Source organism: Tursiops truncatus, chromosome 6, assembly GCF_011762595.2.
Source record: "Tursiops truncatus isolate mTurTru1 chromosome 6, mTurTru1.mat.Y, whole genome shotgun sequence".
Classification (NCBI taxonomy): domain Eukaryota; kingdom Metazoa; phylum Chordata; class Mammalia; order Artiodactyla; family Delphinidae; genus Tursiops; species Tursiops truncatus.
Genome location: NC_047039.1, coordinates 114,227,140 through 114,239,731, shown reverse-complemented (window position 1 = coordinate 114,239,731; position 12,592 = coordinate 114,227,140). Strand labels below are relative to the sequence as shown.

General features: G+C 67.9%; 1 protein-coding gene across 5 annotated transcripts in view; it reads right to left on the bottom strand.

Annotated features, from left to right (window-relative positions):
• Positions 1 to 12,592, bottom strand: part of GPSM1 (G protein signaling modulator 1) — a 30,326-nt gene that overhangs the window by 3,841 nt on the left and 13,893 nt on the right. For 3 of the 5 annotated variants that reach the window (XM_033859084.2, XM_033859087.2, XM_073806825.1), the window contains exons 9-11: positions 12,260 to 12,383; positions 6,038 to 6,108; positions 5,208 to 5,387 (exon numbers count right to left, since the gene is read on the bottom strand). In XM_033859084.2, coding sequence (XP_033714975.1) covers positions 5,208 to 5,387; positions 6,038 to 6,108; positions 12,260 to 12,383 — 375 coding nt within the window. Of the gene's footprint in view, positions 1 to 5,207; positions 5,388 to 6,037; positions 6,109 to 10,506; positions 10,711 to 12,259; positions 12,384 to 12,592 lie in introns of those variants that run through there. The other 2 variants (XM_033859086.2, XM_033859085.2) reach the window with 2 other exon arrangements.

Genomic DNA, 12,592 nt, shown 5'->3' with positions numbered 1-12,592 from the left:
GAGCCAGGACGCCAGGCTGGGGGCCCTGGGTTGGTGGTTGGACCACAGGGGCTCTGGAAGATGCCCTCAGTGAGCATAAGTGTGCAGCCTGGGGGCTTCCCTGGTGGCGCAGTGGTTGAGAATCCGCCTGCCAGTGCAGGGGACGCGGGTTTGAGCCCTGGTCCGGGAAGATCCCACATGCCGCAGAGCAACTAAGCCCGTGCACACAACTACTGAGCCTGTGCTCTAGAGCCCGCAAGCCACAGCTGCTGAGCCACAACTACTGAGCCCACGAGCCACAAGTACTGAAGCCCGCGCGCCTAGAGCCCGTGCTCTGCAACAAGAGTAGCCACCGCAATGAGAAGCCCGCACACCACAGCGGAGAGTAACCCCCACTCGCCGCAACCGGAGAAAGCCCGCGCGCAGCAACGAAGACCCAACGTAGCCAAAAAAATAAAATAAAATAAATTTAAAAAGAAAAAGTTACATTAAGTGGGCAGCCTGGGCAAAGGGGAGAGCTGACCTTGGGCTAAGCCAGCTGACCTGGGCAAGTCCCACTGCTGGGTCAGAATGGGGGGAGGGGCCGCAGTTCTGAGGCAGTGGGTGCGATAGGGTGAGACCAGGTCCCTGGGTCAGGCTGAGTCCCAACAGGCAGGGTGGCCTCAGTTCACACCCCATGGAGAGCGTGGTCTCTCAGGGGCTGCCCAGAGGGCAGGACCAGAGCACGCCCACCCCCAGCGCCAGCCTCACCAAGCCTGGTCCAGGGCCCTGCGGGCTGACAGCTGGATGGAGTGGCTTCCAGAGGACACTCTGGGCGCTAATCGGCACCCCACTCCCTCCCCCGCCAGAAGCTGGCCCCCCCTGCCCAGCCCTGGCCCGTGCATCTCCTGGCTGGCTGGCTGGCGGCCGCCTCGTCGCTCAGAGCCCTGCCTGAAATGCGTGACCCCAGAGCTCCCGACGACCCAACACCAGCCCGTTTCACAGAGGAGACTGGGGCCCTGGAAGCTGGCCCCGCCTGGGCTCCCAGAGCACAGTGAGGGCCGCTCCGAGCTGCACTCAGGCCCTGGGGCAGTGAGGCGTCCGAAGGCCGGGAGGACCCGCTGGCCGACGTGGGCAGGGAGGGGCAGCCGAGCGGGTGGTCCCACCGACCTGTGCCGGCAGGTGGCAGCTCGGAGGAGACCCCACCGGGCTCAGGCTCTTGGGTCGCACCTCCCCACCCCCTACCTGGCCAGGGCGGGCCCAGAGCCAAGGCCGGAGCCGGGGGGTTCAAAATCCACCCCTGAGGGCTCTGCTCTCCTGTGGTGCCCAGGAAACCTGGAGGGAAGGGAGAGCCGGTGCTCAGGGGCCCATAGGGGCCTTGGCCAGGGGGCTGCACCTAGTCCGGGCCTCCTGGGGACCTGCAGGCCCGGCAGAGTGGCTGGGGACCAGCGTCAAGGTGGGGTCTACGGAGAGGTGCCCCCCCAGGCGCTCGTGGGCTCTGCTCACAGGCTGGGGGCCCCCGGCTCCGCCAGGCGTGGGGTGAGCACAGCATCTTGCCCCAGCTGGGATCTCCCAGGTGAACCATGGGCCAGGTGAATGGAGCCAGGCCCCTCCCAGGAAAGGTGTGACCCGGGGGTCCCACTTCACTGGACGCACGTGTCCCCAACACTCCTCCAGCCTCCCCTGGGCTGCAACTTGGGCTCAAGAGAGGCACCTGAAGGAGAGGGGGGTTTGCTGTAGGCCTCTCACGGCGCTACCACCACCGTGGCCAGGGCTGGGCTGAGGGCCCCGCCGGTCGTCCAGACAGGCTCCCGAGGCACTGCGCCACGGCCATCCCAGCCTGAGACCTGGGACTGGCCCGGGGCCTGGCAGCTCTCACCCTCCCCGAGCCCGGGGCCACCTGTGAAGGGTGGGCGCCCCCTCATGCAGGGCACTGCTGGCCTGGGACCACAGGCACAGGGGGAGGCCCACGCCCCTCGCTCAGGACACCGGCCTGAATCCCAGGAGGACACGTTCAGGGGACCTGGAGGCCACCCCATGCTCCCGCCCCCCTCCTCTGCCAGACTCGGGCTCCCTCCGCCCGGAGGTCAGAACTCCTCGAGGCTCACTCCAGCCCCACCGCAGAGGTTTCAGCCCATCTTCTCCCCGGGAAGAAGGAGCCAGCCCTGGTCGTGCAAACTCTCCCCTCCAGCCGGCCTGGCCAGTTCCCCAGGGCTGCAGCTGCCCTGGTTCCCGAGCTGCCCAGGACGGGGACGTCCGAAGGCAGGTGAGTGCGGGTCCACACACGGGACTCACCCCCACTGAACTGGTCCGGGGGAGGCTGCCGGGAAGCTGACCGCTTGCCCGCCAGCTGACCACCCACCCGCCCTGGCCCCCCAGGAGGAGCGCTCTGCCGCCTAAGTGCAGCTCCGACAGGCCGTGAGCCTCCAGCCGTGTTAGGGACCCCCCCACCCACGCGGATCCGCAGCCCTGTCCGCCAGCAGCCAAGTGCCTTTGGGTGCTGGGCCACGTGGAGCCCAGGCAGGACGCCGAGGCCCCTGTGCCACTGCCCTGACTGCAGCGCCCGGCGCTGCCTCACCGCAGAGACCCACTGGCTCTGTTAGCTTGATGCTTAAATAGGACCCAGGGCGAGGGCCCCGCCCCGTCCCCGCCCACCCGCGCCGCGTGCACACGCACGCACGCACGCGCGCGCACGCGCACATGTACACACACACACACTCCGTAAACACTCGGAGATGGATTTCCCTGAGCACAGAGCCTGTGGGCAGTCACAGCAGCAGGGCGAGGGGTGAAACCTGTCTGGGGAGCACGTCCTCTCTGAGAGCAGCCCCGGCCTCCTGCCCAGCCCGGAGAGGAGCCGGACGGGTCGGTGTCCTTTCCCATTCTGGGCCTCGATGGTCGCGTGGCCTGACACCCTTACCCCTGCAGAGCCGCAGCACCACACAGTAGCCCCCTTGGCTTCTGCCTGGCCCCAGACCAAAGCCCCTCGGCTGCAGTGCCCTCCCTGGCCTCCTGCTGCCGCCTGGGTGTCCCTTTCCTGCTCCGGGAGGTCGTGGAGTCAGCGTCAGCCCGGCCCTGGAGCCAGCAGGGGCCGACCACCTGAGGCACCTGGGTAGTCCCGGCAAGAGAGGTGAGGACAGGACGAGGACACCAGAGGCCCCTCTTAGGGCCCACTCTGTCCTGCCCCTTCTGTAGTGGGTTCAGAGCTGCCGGCCCCTTCCATTACAGCCCTGGGGACAGACGGCCACCACCAGCAGCCTGGGACTGGCCCTCTGAGGACGCCTCCTGTCGGGTGCCTGGGTGGGCACGGGGGTTCAGCCCACCAGTGGGGTCCAGGCCTCCAGCTGGGGCCAGGCTCAGAACCCTGTCGTAGGAACTTTCTCCAAAGACACCACCATGGCCCGACACCTTGACGTGTTCTCTTTGGGGGCCGACCTGTGGGTGCCAGGAGCTGACCCTGGCCTAGGAAGCCCAGCCCTAGCGTTCCTAGCTGGACGCCCTCAAGCCATTTCTTTCCACCCTGAGCCTTGGTTTCCCCTTAGGGCTGCTGTAAACGAGGCGCACGTGGCGAGCCTGAGCCTCGACTGCCGTCTACTTGGTAGAGGAGGTCCCGGAACTGCAGCTACAGGGACGCGGCTGGGCCAGAGCTCCCAGACGGGACGGGCAGGGGCTCTCGCAGCGCCGGTCTCCGCCCGTGGCAGCCGCAGTGTGTCGGGGGGGCCTGGCTCACCTCCCCGGGCCCCGCCTCTGGGGCCCAAGGCTCTGAGGCCCCCAGATGGGAGGTGGGGTGTACGGCTTTGCCTCCGTCACCTCTTTGGGAAGCCTTCCAAGACAGCCCTCGTGCGGGGAGGCTGGTGTGACTTAGGGATGCGAGAGAATCAGAAAGACAAGTCTTTCTGCACTCCCCGCTGCGGGGCGGGGCGGGGGGCGGGGCTAGGCATCTGGGGTGCAGGCGCTGTCCCCCTCGCTCAGCCCCCCTTTCACGGCATGAACAATGGGGTGTGGGTATGGACGCCGCCGTCACCTGGTAAGTATGGTCTTGGGTGAAGCCGGGCGGTGGGGGCCATGAGCACAGGCCAGGCCTCTGCTCGGCCTTGGGCAGGCCTTTCCTACTCCAGAGCCCACTGTGGCTCCCCAGTGCCCTGACGGGGGTCCTTCCCTGCCCAGACCCTCTCTGGCTGGGCCGACTCCAAGACTCCCCCTGATCTTTGGGGCCGGCCCAGCCCTGCTCCCCATGCCCGGCCCCTCAGACCACACCCAGCCACCCTCCTCAGATCCTGCAGCCCCCGCTGTGCTGGTGGCAACACCCTTGCACTGCCTGGGCCCTTGCACTGCCTGGGCTCAGGGTCGGGGAGGGGCCTGACGGGGCCTCCTGCCCCGAGCAGGGATCCCGTCCCCCTCCCCAGGCCCCTGTGCCCTCCCCCGCTCACCCCACTCCCCGGACACAGACTCTGGCCATCCTCTGGCCCATCCAGTGGCGCTGGGGTCAAATGGGGTCAGCGGAGGCTGCCCCAGGCTCACGGGAAGACGGGTGCAAAGCAGCCGTTTGGGGCTAAGAATACCCCGCACAGCACCCCCGCCCCTCAAAGGCAGGGAAGGTGCTGATTAAACCCCTGGAGGAAACTCTTTTCAGACTAATTCTCGGAGGCTTGGACGCAGGGGTTCTGTGCATGGGGGGCTCCAGGCTGACCTCTGGACCTGTGCCCCCCCGTACCTGACCTGCTCCTGAGAGCCTGGAGAAGCCAGCCAGGCTCCTGGGCACCGTGCGGCACCTGCCAGGCAGCAAGAGACCAGGTGCGTCCCCCCATCCCCCACCCGTCCGTCTACTCGATCACTATAGTCCACCCACCCCTCAGGCGTCCATCCGCACTCATCTGTCCACCAGACCCCGTCTGTCTATCTACGTCTGTACACTGTGTCCCCAGGACGAGGCTGCCGGCTGGGCCTGAGGACCTGAGCTGCACTCCCCAAGCTGTCCTGCAGACCCTTCCTGGGCTGCCTGTTGCCCCACCACCACCAGCACGAGGCCTCCCGTCCAGCTGATGAGTAAACCCTGTCCCTGCCCGGGCTGCCCCGGGCTTTCAGCAGGCCCTGTGCCCACCAGGTCCCAGGGGACGGCCCAGGGCCATGACCTCGGCTCCCCGGAGAGGCCTGGCCCGGCTTCCAGGTGGGCCGTGTAGGATGCTGTGCAGGATGGGCAGTGGAGCCCCTCGCGGCTCCCTGTGGGCCCCTGGGGAGAAGTCGCCTACCGTGCGAGGCACCTGCACCCGGACGTCCGCGCTGTCCAGTGGGGAGTGGCCACCCTCCCGCGGCCTCCTCTCAGCAGCGTCCGGCCCTTCCTGGTACTTCCTGCTCCTCACGGGGGCGGGGAGCAAGTCCCTGCCCGGCCCCCGCCAGTCCCCCGCGTGGTGGCTGTCTCCATTCTGCTCCTGGGGAGGGGGGGGAAGACCGGGCGTGGGAGGGGGCCGGGCCGCCAACGCCCCCCAGCCCAGGACCCCAAGAGGGGCTGAGCCTTGTCCCCACGGTGGGTCCCCGTGGCTGTCCACAACTGAACCCAGTGTGCACTGGAGGGACTGGAGGCTCCGAGAGGCCAGGCCACTGCTCCTGGGCCACACAGCACCCACCCTGGCAGGTACAGAGCGGCCCCGGGGCCCCCAAATCTGTTTGGGGTCTGTCAAGCCCCCGCTGCTTCCCCCTGGAGAAGAGCCCGAGTGAGGAGGGGGCAGGCGGAAATGGGGGCCAGCCAGGACGCTGGGGGTCTGCAACATGTAAGGAACTGGGGGCCTGGGTGGCGGGACCACGGTGAGAGGCAAGGGAGCAGCCCCCAGTGCTGCGGGGTCTCCTGGGGCCCTCTCTGGGCACATGGCCCATCCAGGGTCCTGGGCTGCACGGGGCACATCTTGTCGCCCCTGGCAGGGACATGACGCAGACAGGAGCCCTGGCGGGTGCTGGCAGCTCGGCGAACACCGCGCCAGCCTCGTGTCCCACTGCCCGCGCTCTGCTCCTAACCGCAGGCAGCTGTCGCTTGGCTGCCCCCTGCCCCACGTGCCCCCGGCCGCCCGCCCTGAGCCCCACTCACCCGCTCCAGGGGGAGCCTCAGCAGGTCCCAGGTTTCCGCGCTCAGCCTCTGTGTCCTCTTGGGCCTGGCCCCTGCAAGGCAGCAGGCCCAGTCAGCAGGCGCCGGCCCCGGGCCTTGAGGATCGCGAGCTTCCCACCTCCCAGCCCACGTGGGGGCCAACGTGGCGTCTGCACGAGCGCCGCACCCCCGACTGGACAAGCACGCGGGCGTCCAGGTGGGGCTGACCGCGCAGGGGCCCCCGTTAGCTCAGCTCCCGAGCTCTGGGCCTGGCTCTTCCCCGCTCGCCTTCGCCTCCACCGTTCCCTCTCCTCAGATACACTTCCTGCGTCTACACAGCCCCGGGCCTCAGCCTTGGTTCAGCTGCTCCCCACACCCTGTGCCCGCACACCCTCACCCCGCCCACACCGGGGCAGCCCAGGTCCTCGGGGGGGCCGGGCTGAGTGAACTCTCCTCTGGGGGCAGGGCCTGGCGAGGCCAGGAAGCACAGTGGGCAAAGTGACCGAGGCCTCCGGCACCAGTGGACGCCCTGGGGGTCGCGTCTCGGCACCACTGGCCTTGGACCGGTCACCCACCCTGCAGAGCTCAGCCCCCTCCACACCCCCCACCGACGCCCCCATCAGATGGTGCCGGCGGACACACTGCCCGCAGAGCGGGGGGACTGGAAAGCATCTCATGGCCCCTGGTGCGTCTCGGGCGCCCAGCAAGCTGCAGCCGTGGATGCAACGGTTCGCTCTCCATCCCCACCGCCAGTGCCCACCGCCCACGGCTCCGCTCGTGAAGCTAAGCTGCTCTGTGCATGCCTGCGGTGCAGCGTGGGGAGCCAGGCCCGGAGCCCGCCCTGTCCAGCCCCTTGCTGCGGTCAGGCGCACGCGCCACAGCGAGCGGCCTCGAGGGGTGGGAGGGGAGCCCTCCACCCGGCCCCCGACCCCAAGCCTGGGCTGGGTTCTGGGCCCACACCCACTGCCTGGGACACGGTCCCCAGAAGGGTCTGGCGCTCAGGCGTTCAGACCGGCCCAAACCAAACAAGCAGAGCTTCACAAGAACTAACTGGGCAGGTGGCCTGCAGCGGCTGGCGAGGGCGGCCGTGCTCTTCTCCTGTCCTGGCCCCAGGCCCTGAGCAAGCCACACGCCGTCCCCCTGCCCTCCTAAGGCCGAGAAACGTGCCAGTCCGAGGTGGGGACGCGGTGATCCTCGGAGGGGCGTCGGCGGTTGCTGTCCCGGGAGCTGGGGAAGGAGTGGCCACAGCGGCCCGACCAGGTGCCAGCCGGGCAGTTCCTGGAAGCGTTCCCCCAGGACTAGGCCAGCTGACGGCCCCCTGTCCCCACCGCTTGGCCGTGGTGGTCGTGCGGGCCTGCCGCTGCCCCCCCAACCCCGAAGAAAACAGCCCCTGGCTGGCAGGCTTCTGCCAGGCCCCGAGCCAGAGGGGTGCAGCCTCGGGGCACACGGCCCACCCACAGGTGAAGGAGAGGAGCAGAGGAGGTCGGGTCCCCCCGCCCACCCCCAGCGGCACGAGGAAGGCAGCTCTGAGAAAGAAACGAAGGAACTGGCCCCGAACAAAAGGACTGGGGACCCCATGCCTGGCGGCCCTTACTCCACCCCACCCCCGGCCTGCAACAGCCCTGCTCCGTCTCCTGCCGCCCCAGCGAGGGGCCCCGCCCCGCCTGGCCCTCCACCATGAAAGGTCCCTCTGAGACGCAGCCCGCGCCCGGCTGCAGGGCGGGTCCCTCCCGGCCCAGGAGAACAGCGGGCGGAAGGCCCTCCGGGCCTGGCTAAATGCATCCTCTGTCTGGAGAGCGTGTTCCGAACCCAGCGCTTCCAGCGGCCCCTGAGCTGAGCCCGCCCTGACTGGGGGCATTCAGACACCACTGGCTGGCTTCCTGCCCCGTCCGCCCGAGAGTCAGGCCTGGAAACTTCCCCAGGACTGCGCACCACGCCTGGCCTGTGCGGCACCCTCGTCATCCTCTGTCCCCACCAGGTGTCTCGACACACTCTGTCCCAACCCGCTGGTTTCCAGCTGCCCGGCCTGGTGCCCCCGGCCTCCTACCTCATGTCCCCTCCCTACTCCTGGCGGCTCCACCTTCAGAGCCGACCCAGACTCCGAGCCCCTGAGCCCCACTGCCTCCCTGCCCAGCCTTGCCCCGTGGTCCCTTCTCCATGCAGGGGCCAGAGAGATGCCCCAAGGGTCTGGGTTAGATCTTCCTCTGCTGCTGGACCTGCAAGGGCCCCTCTGCTGTGAGGGCGGGGCTTACACAAGGGCCCACGGCTCCTCCCTGGCGGGATCCCTCCTGCCTCAGGGCCCTTGCACGGCTGTTCCCTCCACTAGGACTGCGGTTCCTTCTCAGGCTCAGGGCTCCCTCCCTCCACTCCCTCAAGTCTTCACTCAAATGTCGCTTATAGATTGAATATTCTGCATCCTCCCAGATTTCATGTTGAAGCCCCAAACCCCAATGTGATGGTACAGCAGGTGGGGCCTGGGGACGTGATTAGGGTCGGCTGAGGTCATGAGGGTGGGGCCCTCACAATGGGATCAGTGCCCACATGAGGAGACCAGAGAGCTCCTTCGCTCTCTTCCCCCCACACCCCACCCACCCCATCTGTAGATCAAGAGGCCCTCACAGAACCCCGCCACGCCGGCACCCTGCTCTTTAACATCCAGCCCCCAGAACTGTGAGAAGTAAATGTCCATGGTTTACGCCGCCCAGTCTGCGGAGTTCTGTTACGGGGCTCGAGCTGCCACCCGCTGCTGTACTTATGGCTACACCCTGCCCCACCCAACTTTCCTAACCAGCCCCCAAAGCACCTGCAACATGTGATTCTCTTTCCGCACGTTTATCATGTATCACTGCTGTGGCCCTAGAGCTCGGACAGGGCTTAGCGTACAGTAGGTGCTTTAAGGATGGTGGAATGAGTAGCTAGCGTTTACCGAGTGCCTACCGTGTAAGGCCCCATGGGCAGTTTCATTCACTGTCCCCTCCGGGCCGTCGCCAGCATAAGAGGTCCTAGCCACCCTCCCAGGACTTTGGACACAGGGGCTCAAGAGAGGGTGACCACCTGGCCAAGGCCAGCGAGCCCAGAGGGGTAGAGCCAGGTCAGGACAGGGGGAGTCGGGGCCATAGGCATGCCTGCACAGGGTCCAGCTGAGAGTGGCTGGAAAAGAGTCAGACCTAAGGACAGATGAGGGCCCCTGTGGCCCCGTGGCCCTGACCTGTCCATCACAGGTGCCTGGCACGTGGGTGGGCTGCAGGCCACTTGCTGAATGCACAGATGGGCCGTGCTGTGTCTGCATCTTCAGCCCTCCTGGGGACATGAGCTGTGCCCGTCCCCACCAGGTGCTCTTCCCAAGATGACCAGCGGGCCTGCTTCCCAGATGGGCACATGGAGGCACAGCTAGGTCGCCACTTGCTCTGCCAACCAGGACGTGCGGAGCCAGGGCCAGAGCCCGCAGCCTAAGCAGCCGCTCAGACATCCCACCACGAACATCCCAACCTCCCAAGGCGGCTGGACGCGGTGTTCCGGGACTCCTGCTGCTCTGGGCCCAGGACGCCCTGAGCAGGGCACAGGGGATGAAGGGACTGAGAAGCAACACAAGTGGGGGGGGGCAGGGCAGTCCACACCCTGTAGGCAGGCAGAGGCGTCCACCAGAGGGGACAAGCAGGCAGCCCCGTGGGGCTCAGCGCCGACTCCCCCATCTTATGCGCTGACCGCGCTGCCATGTCGAGGGGGCGCAGCGGGACCCCCATCCAGCATGGGCCCCCGCCCGGTGCCCTCCTGGGGTGGGCAGGGTGGGCACAGCAAGTACCCTGGGAGGACCGACCCTGACCCAGGCAGCAGTGGCAGGGAGGTGCCCCGCCCACCCAGACTCACCCTGGGACCTCTTAGCTGGGGTGGGGGCAGCGAGGGCCGTGAGGGTAACACGTGGGCTGAACCCAGCCAGGCTCTGGGTCCTCCAGGTGCACGAAGTGCCGGCCACCCAGGCCCACGGCCCACCACAGACCACACCTGTGATGCAAGGCCACGCCCACCACAGGCCACGCCTGTGATGCAAGGCCACGCCCACCACAGGCCACGCCTGTGGTACAAGGCCACGCCCACCACAGCGGTCACGCCCACCACAACGGTCACGCCCACCGGCTCCCTCCCGCCCCCGACCCAGCCCAGGGCCTCCCTCCTCCCCTGGAGATGCTCCTCCACCAGGGCTGGTTAAGGGCCCTCCGGGGGCTCACTTGGCCCCCTTCGCCCCCCCACCGCCCCCCACTGCCAGGCTCTGGATATGCAACACCCCCACCCCCGCACCCCAGGGACAGTTTCCAGAAGACAAGCACCCGGCTTTCTGGAAACTGGGCCAGCCCACCACCCGCGCTCAGTACGCCCCTGAAAGAACGAGTGAACGAACGGATGAAGGAATGATGCTGTCCCTGCAGAAAGCCCTGCCGTGGCCTGCACCACAGGCCCTGCCCGTCCGGGCTCACCCGACCGGGGGTCTCCTCCAAGCAGAGCTCTTCTCCAGGGCCGCCTAGAGTCAGGGCGCTGGCCCACCTCCAGCAGCTGCATCCCAGGGCCGGGGCCCCCAGACCTGCCTCCACAGGCCTCGGGAGGCCGTCCCGGCCACTGTCCTCCCAGGAGGATGGCCTTTTCCCAGCGGCTGCTGGCTGCCCGGCGCCGGCAGCCTGGTGGGAGGAGGCTTCCTGGGGCCCCGGCTGGGAAAGGTCTGGGCCCGGGGCAGAGCAGAAGAGGCGGCGTGGGGAGGACAGAAGCCGCCTTGTTCCCGCACCCACCATGTGCCCCCCTTTCCTCAGCTCAAAGGAGAATGAAAACACCAGGAGAACCCGGGGCTGGGCCGCGCCTCCGCGGGAGCCTTTCCAGACGCCGGGCTCAGCCCTGCCCCCACCTGCCGCTGGGGCTCCCAGAGGGTGGCCTGGCAGGGCCAGGCGTGCCAGGGGCTCTGGGCGGAGCTGCCCACCCTCGGAAAACCCTGGCCAGAAGGGCAGACACTGGCCTGCACGTGCCGGGACGGGGTGGGGAGCGAAGGGGGCCACACTCCATCCCATCCCCACTGGCTACAGCACCCCCAAAACAAGGGTGGCTGAGGGTCCCGGCAGCCCATTTCCTCCCTTCCGTCTCAGCCTCGGAGCGAGGGTGTGGCTCTGAACCCTCTTCCAGGACAGGCCGTTGGCACAAATCCATGAGCGTTACAGCACAGAACCCCGGAGGCCTGACACCACAGTCAGATGGCTTCCCAGCCTCGTCCTGGGCGGGCCTGGGGGCTTTGGAGGTTGGGAAAGGTGGGCGACCCGGGAACACAGCCATGAGGGGCCTGGGGCTGGACTCTCCGAGAACTCGAGAACCACGAGTTGCGGACTGTGTGGGCTGGGAGGGAGGAGCAGCTAACCCCTGCCCAGAGCCTGCCCCGTACCCACCAGCAGCGCGGGAGGCCAGCTCAGGGCGGCCCCTGCCCCAGCGCCCACATTTATTGATCTACTTGCTTGGCCGCGAACTTCCTGTCCTTGTGTGGGTAGCATCACTGACCCACACAGGGCGACCAGCAGCCCGTGAACGAGGTCGTCACAGCAGCCGTGGCTGAGCTGCGGGCCTCAGTTGATGCGTCCCTGGCTCACGGCTCCCTCGGCCTCTGGCTGACCTGGCTTCTCCCTCCTGCCAGCAGCCCCCTCCCACTCCATCCCTACAAGAAGCCCTCCCCCAGGCCCAGCCCCCAGCCTGGAGGGGGGTCTTCAACCCCAGAGGAGTGGGGTGGCTAGGGAGGGGCAGGGAGGGGCCCCCTCCTCCTCGTGCCTGAGAAACCTGGGGGGTTCAGGGCAACCCCAGGGCCCCACTGCCCCAGAGACCTGAAGGACAGGCCTGAATGCCCCTTTGCCCGCGCTGTGTCCCGCACCTTCCAATCTCAGCGTCCCGACTTGCCCCCAGCACCCTGTCACTTGCCCATGCCACTGTGAGCTCTGGAGTGAGCTGGCGACGGGGCTCAGATGCTGACACGCCCCAGGGACAGGGGCTCAACACGTTATGAGGGATCCCTTCCCTTGGCTAGCAGCTCTGTTAAATATTCTCCTGTTCGAGGGCGGAGCCCATTGGGCCCCAGCGTGAGCCAGCACCCCCTCTACCCTGGCAGCCCTCCTGCCACCCCCCTGCCCTCTCAGGCCCCTGCATCTCAGGCTGAGGTCTGAGCCCACGGGAGAGCGGCACCCCCTGCCCAGCCCAGGAGCTCACCTTGGGCCTCGTAGCCGGCCAGGTCTGGCTTCTCCGCGGCTGCCGGGCTGGACAGCCGGCCCAGCGCCAGCTGCAGCTGTGCCACGTTCATGCGGGCCGTGAGCTCCCCACTGCGGTCCCCGATCTGCAGCCGGGCAGGGCCAGGTTAGTGGGCTGCGAGGCCCCCGTGCACTCCCACGGGGCAGTCACGGCCCCGGGTCTCCAAGGGCACTAGGCCCACTGCGCCCCAGAGGTGGAGTCTGGCGGGGGTCCCGGGGGCGGGGGTAGCCTCACGTGCCCCTGACAGCCCCCCTCACACCCCAGTCCGGCCGTGCCACGTGGGGCCCTCCCGTG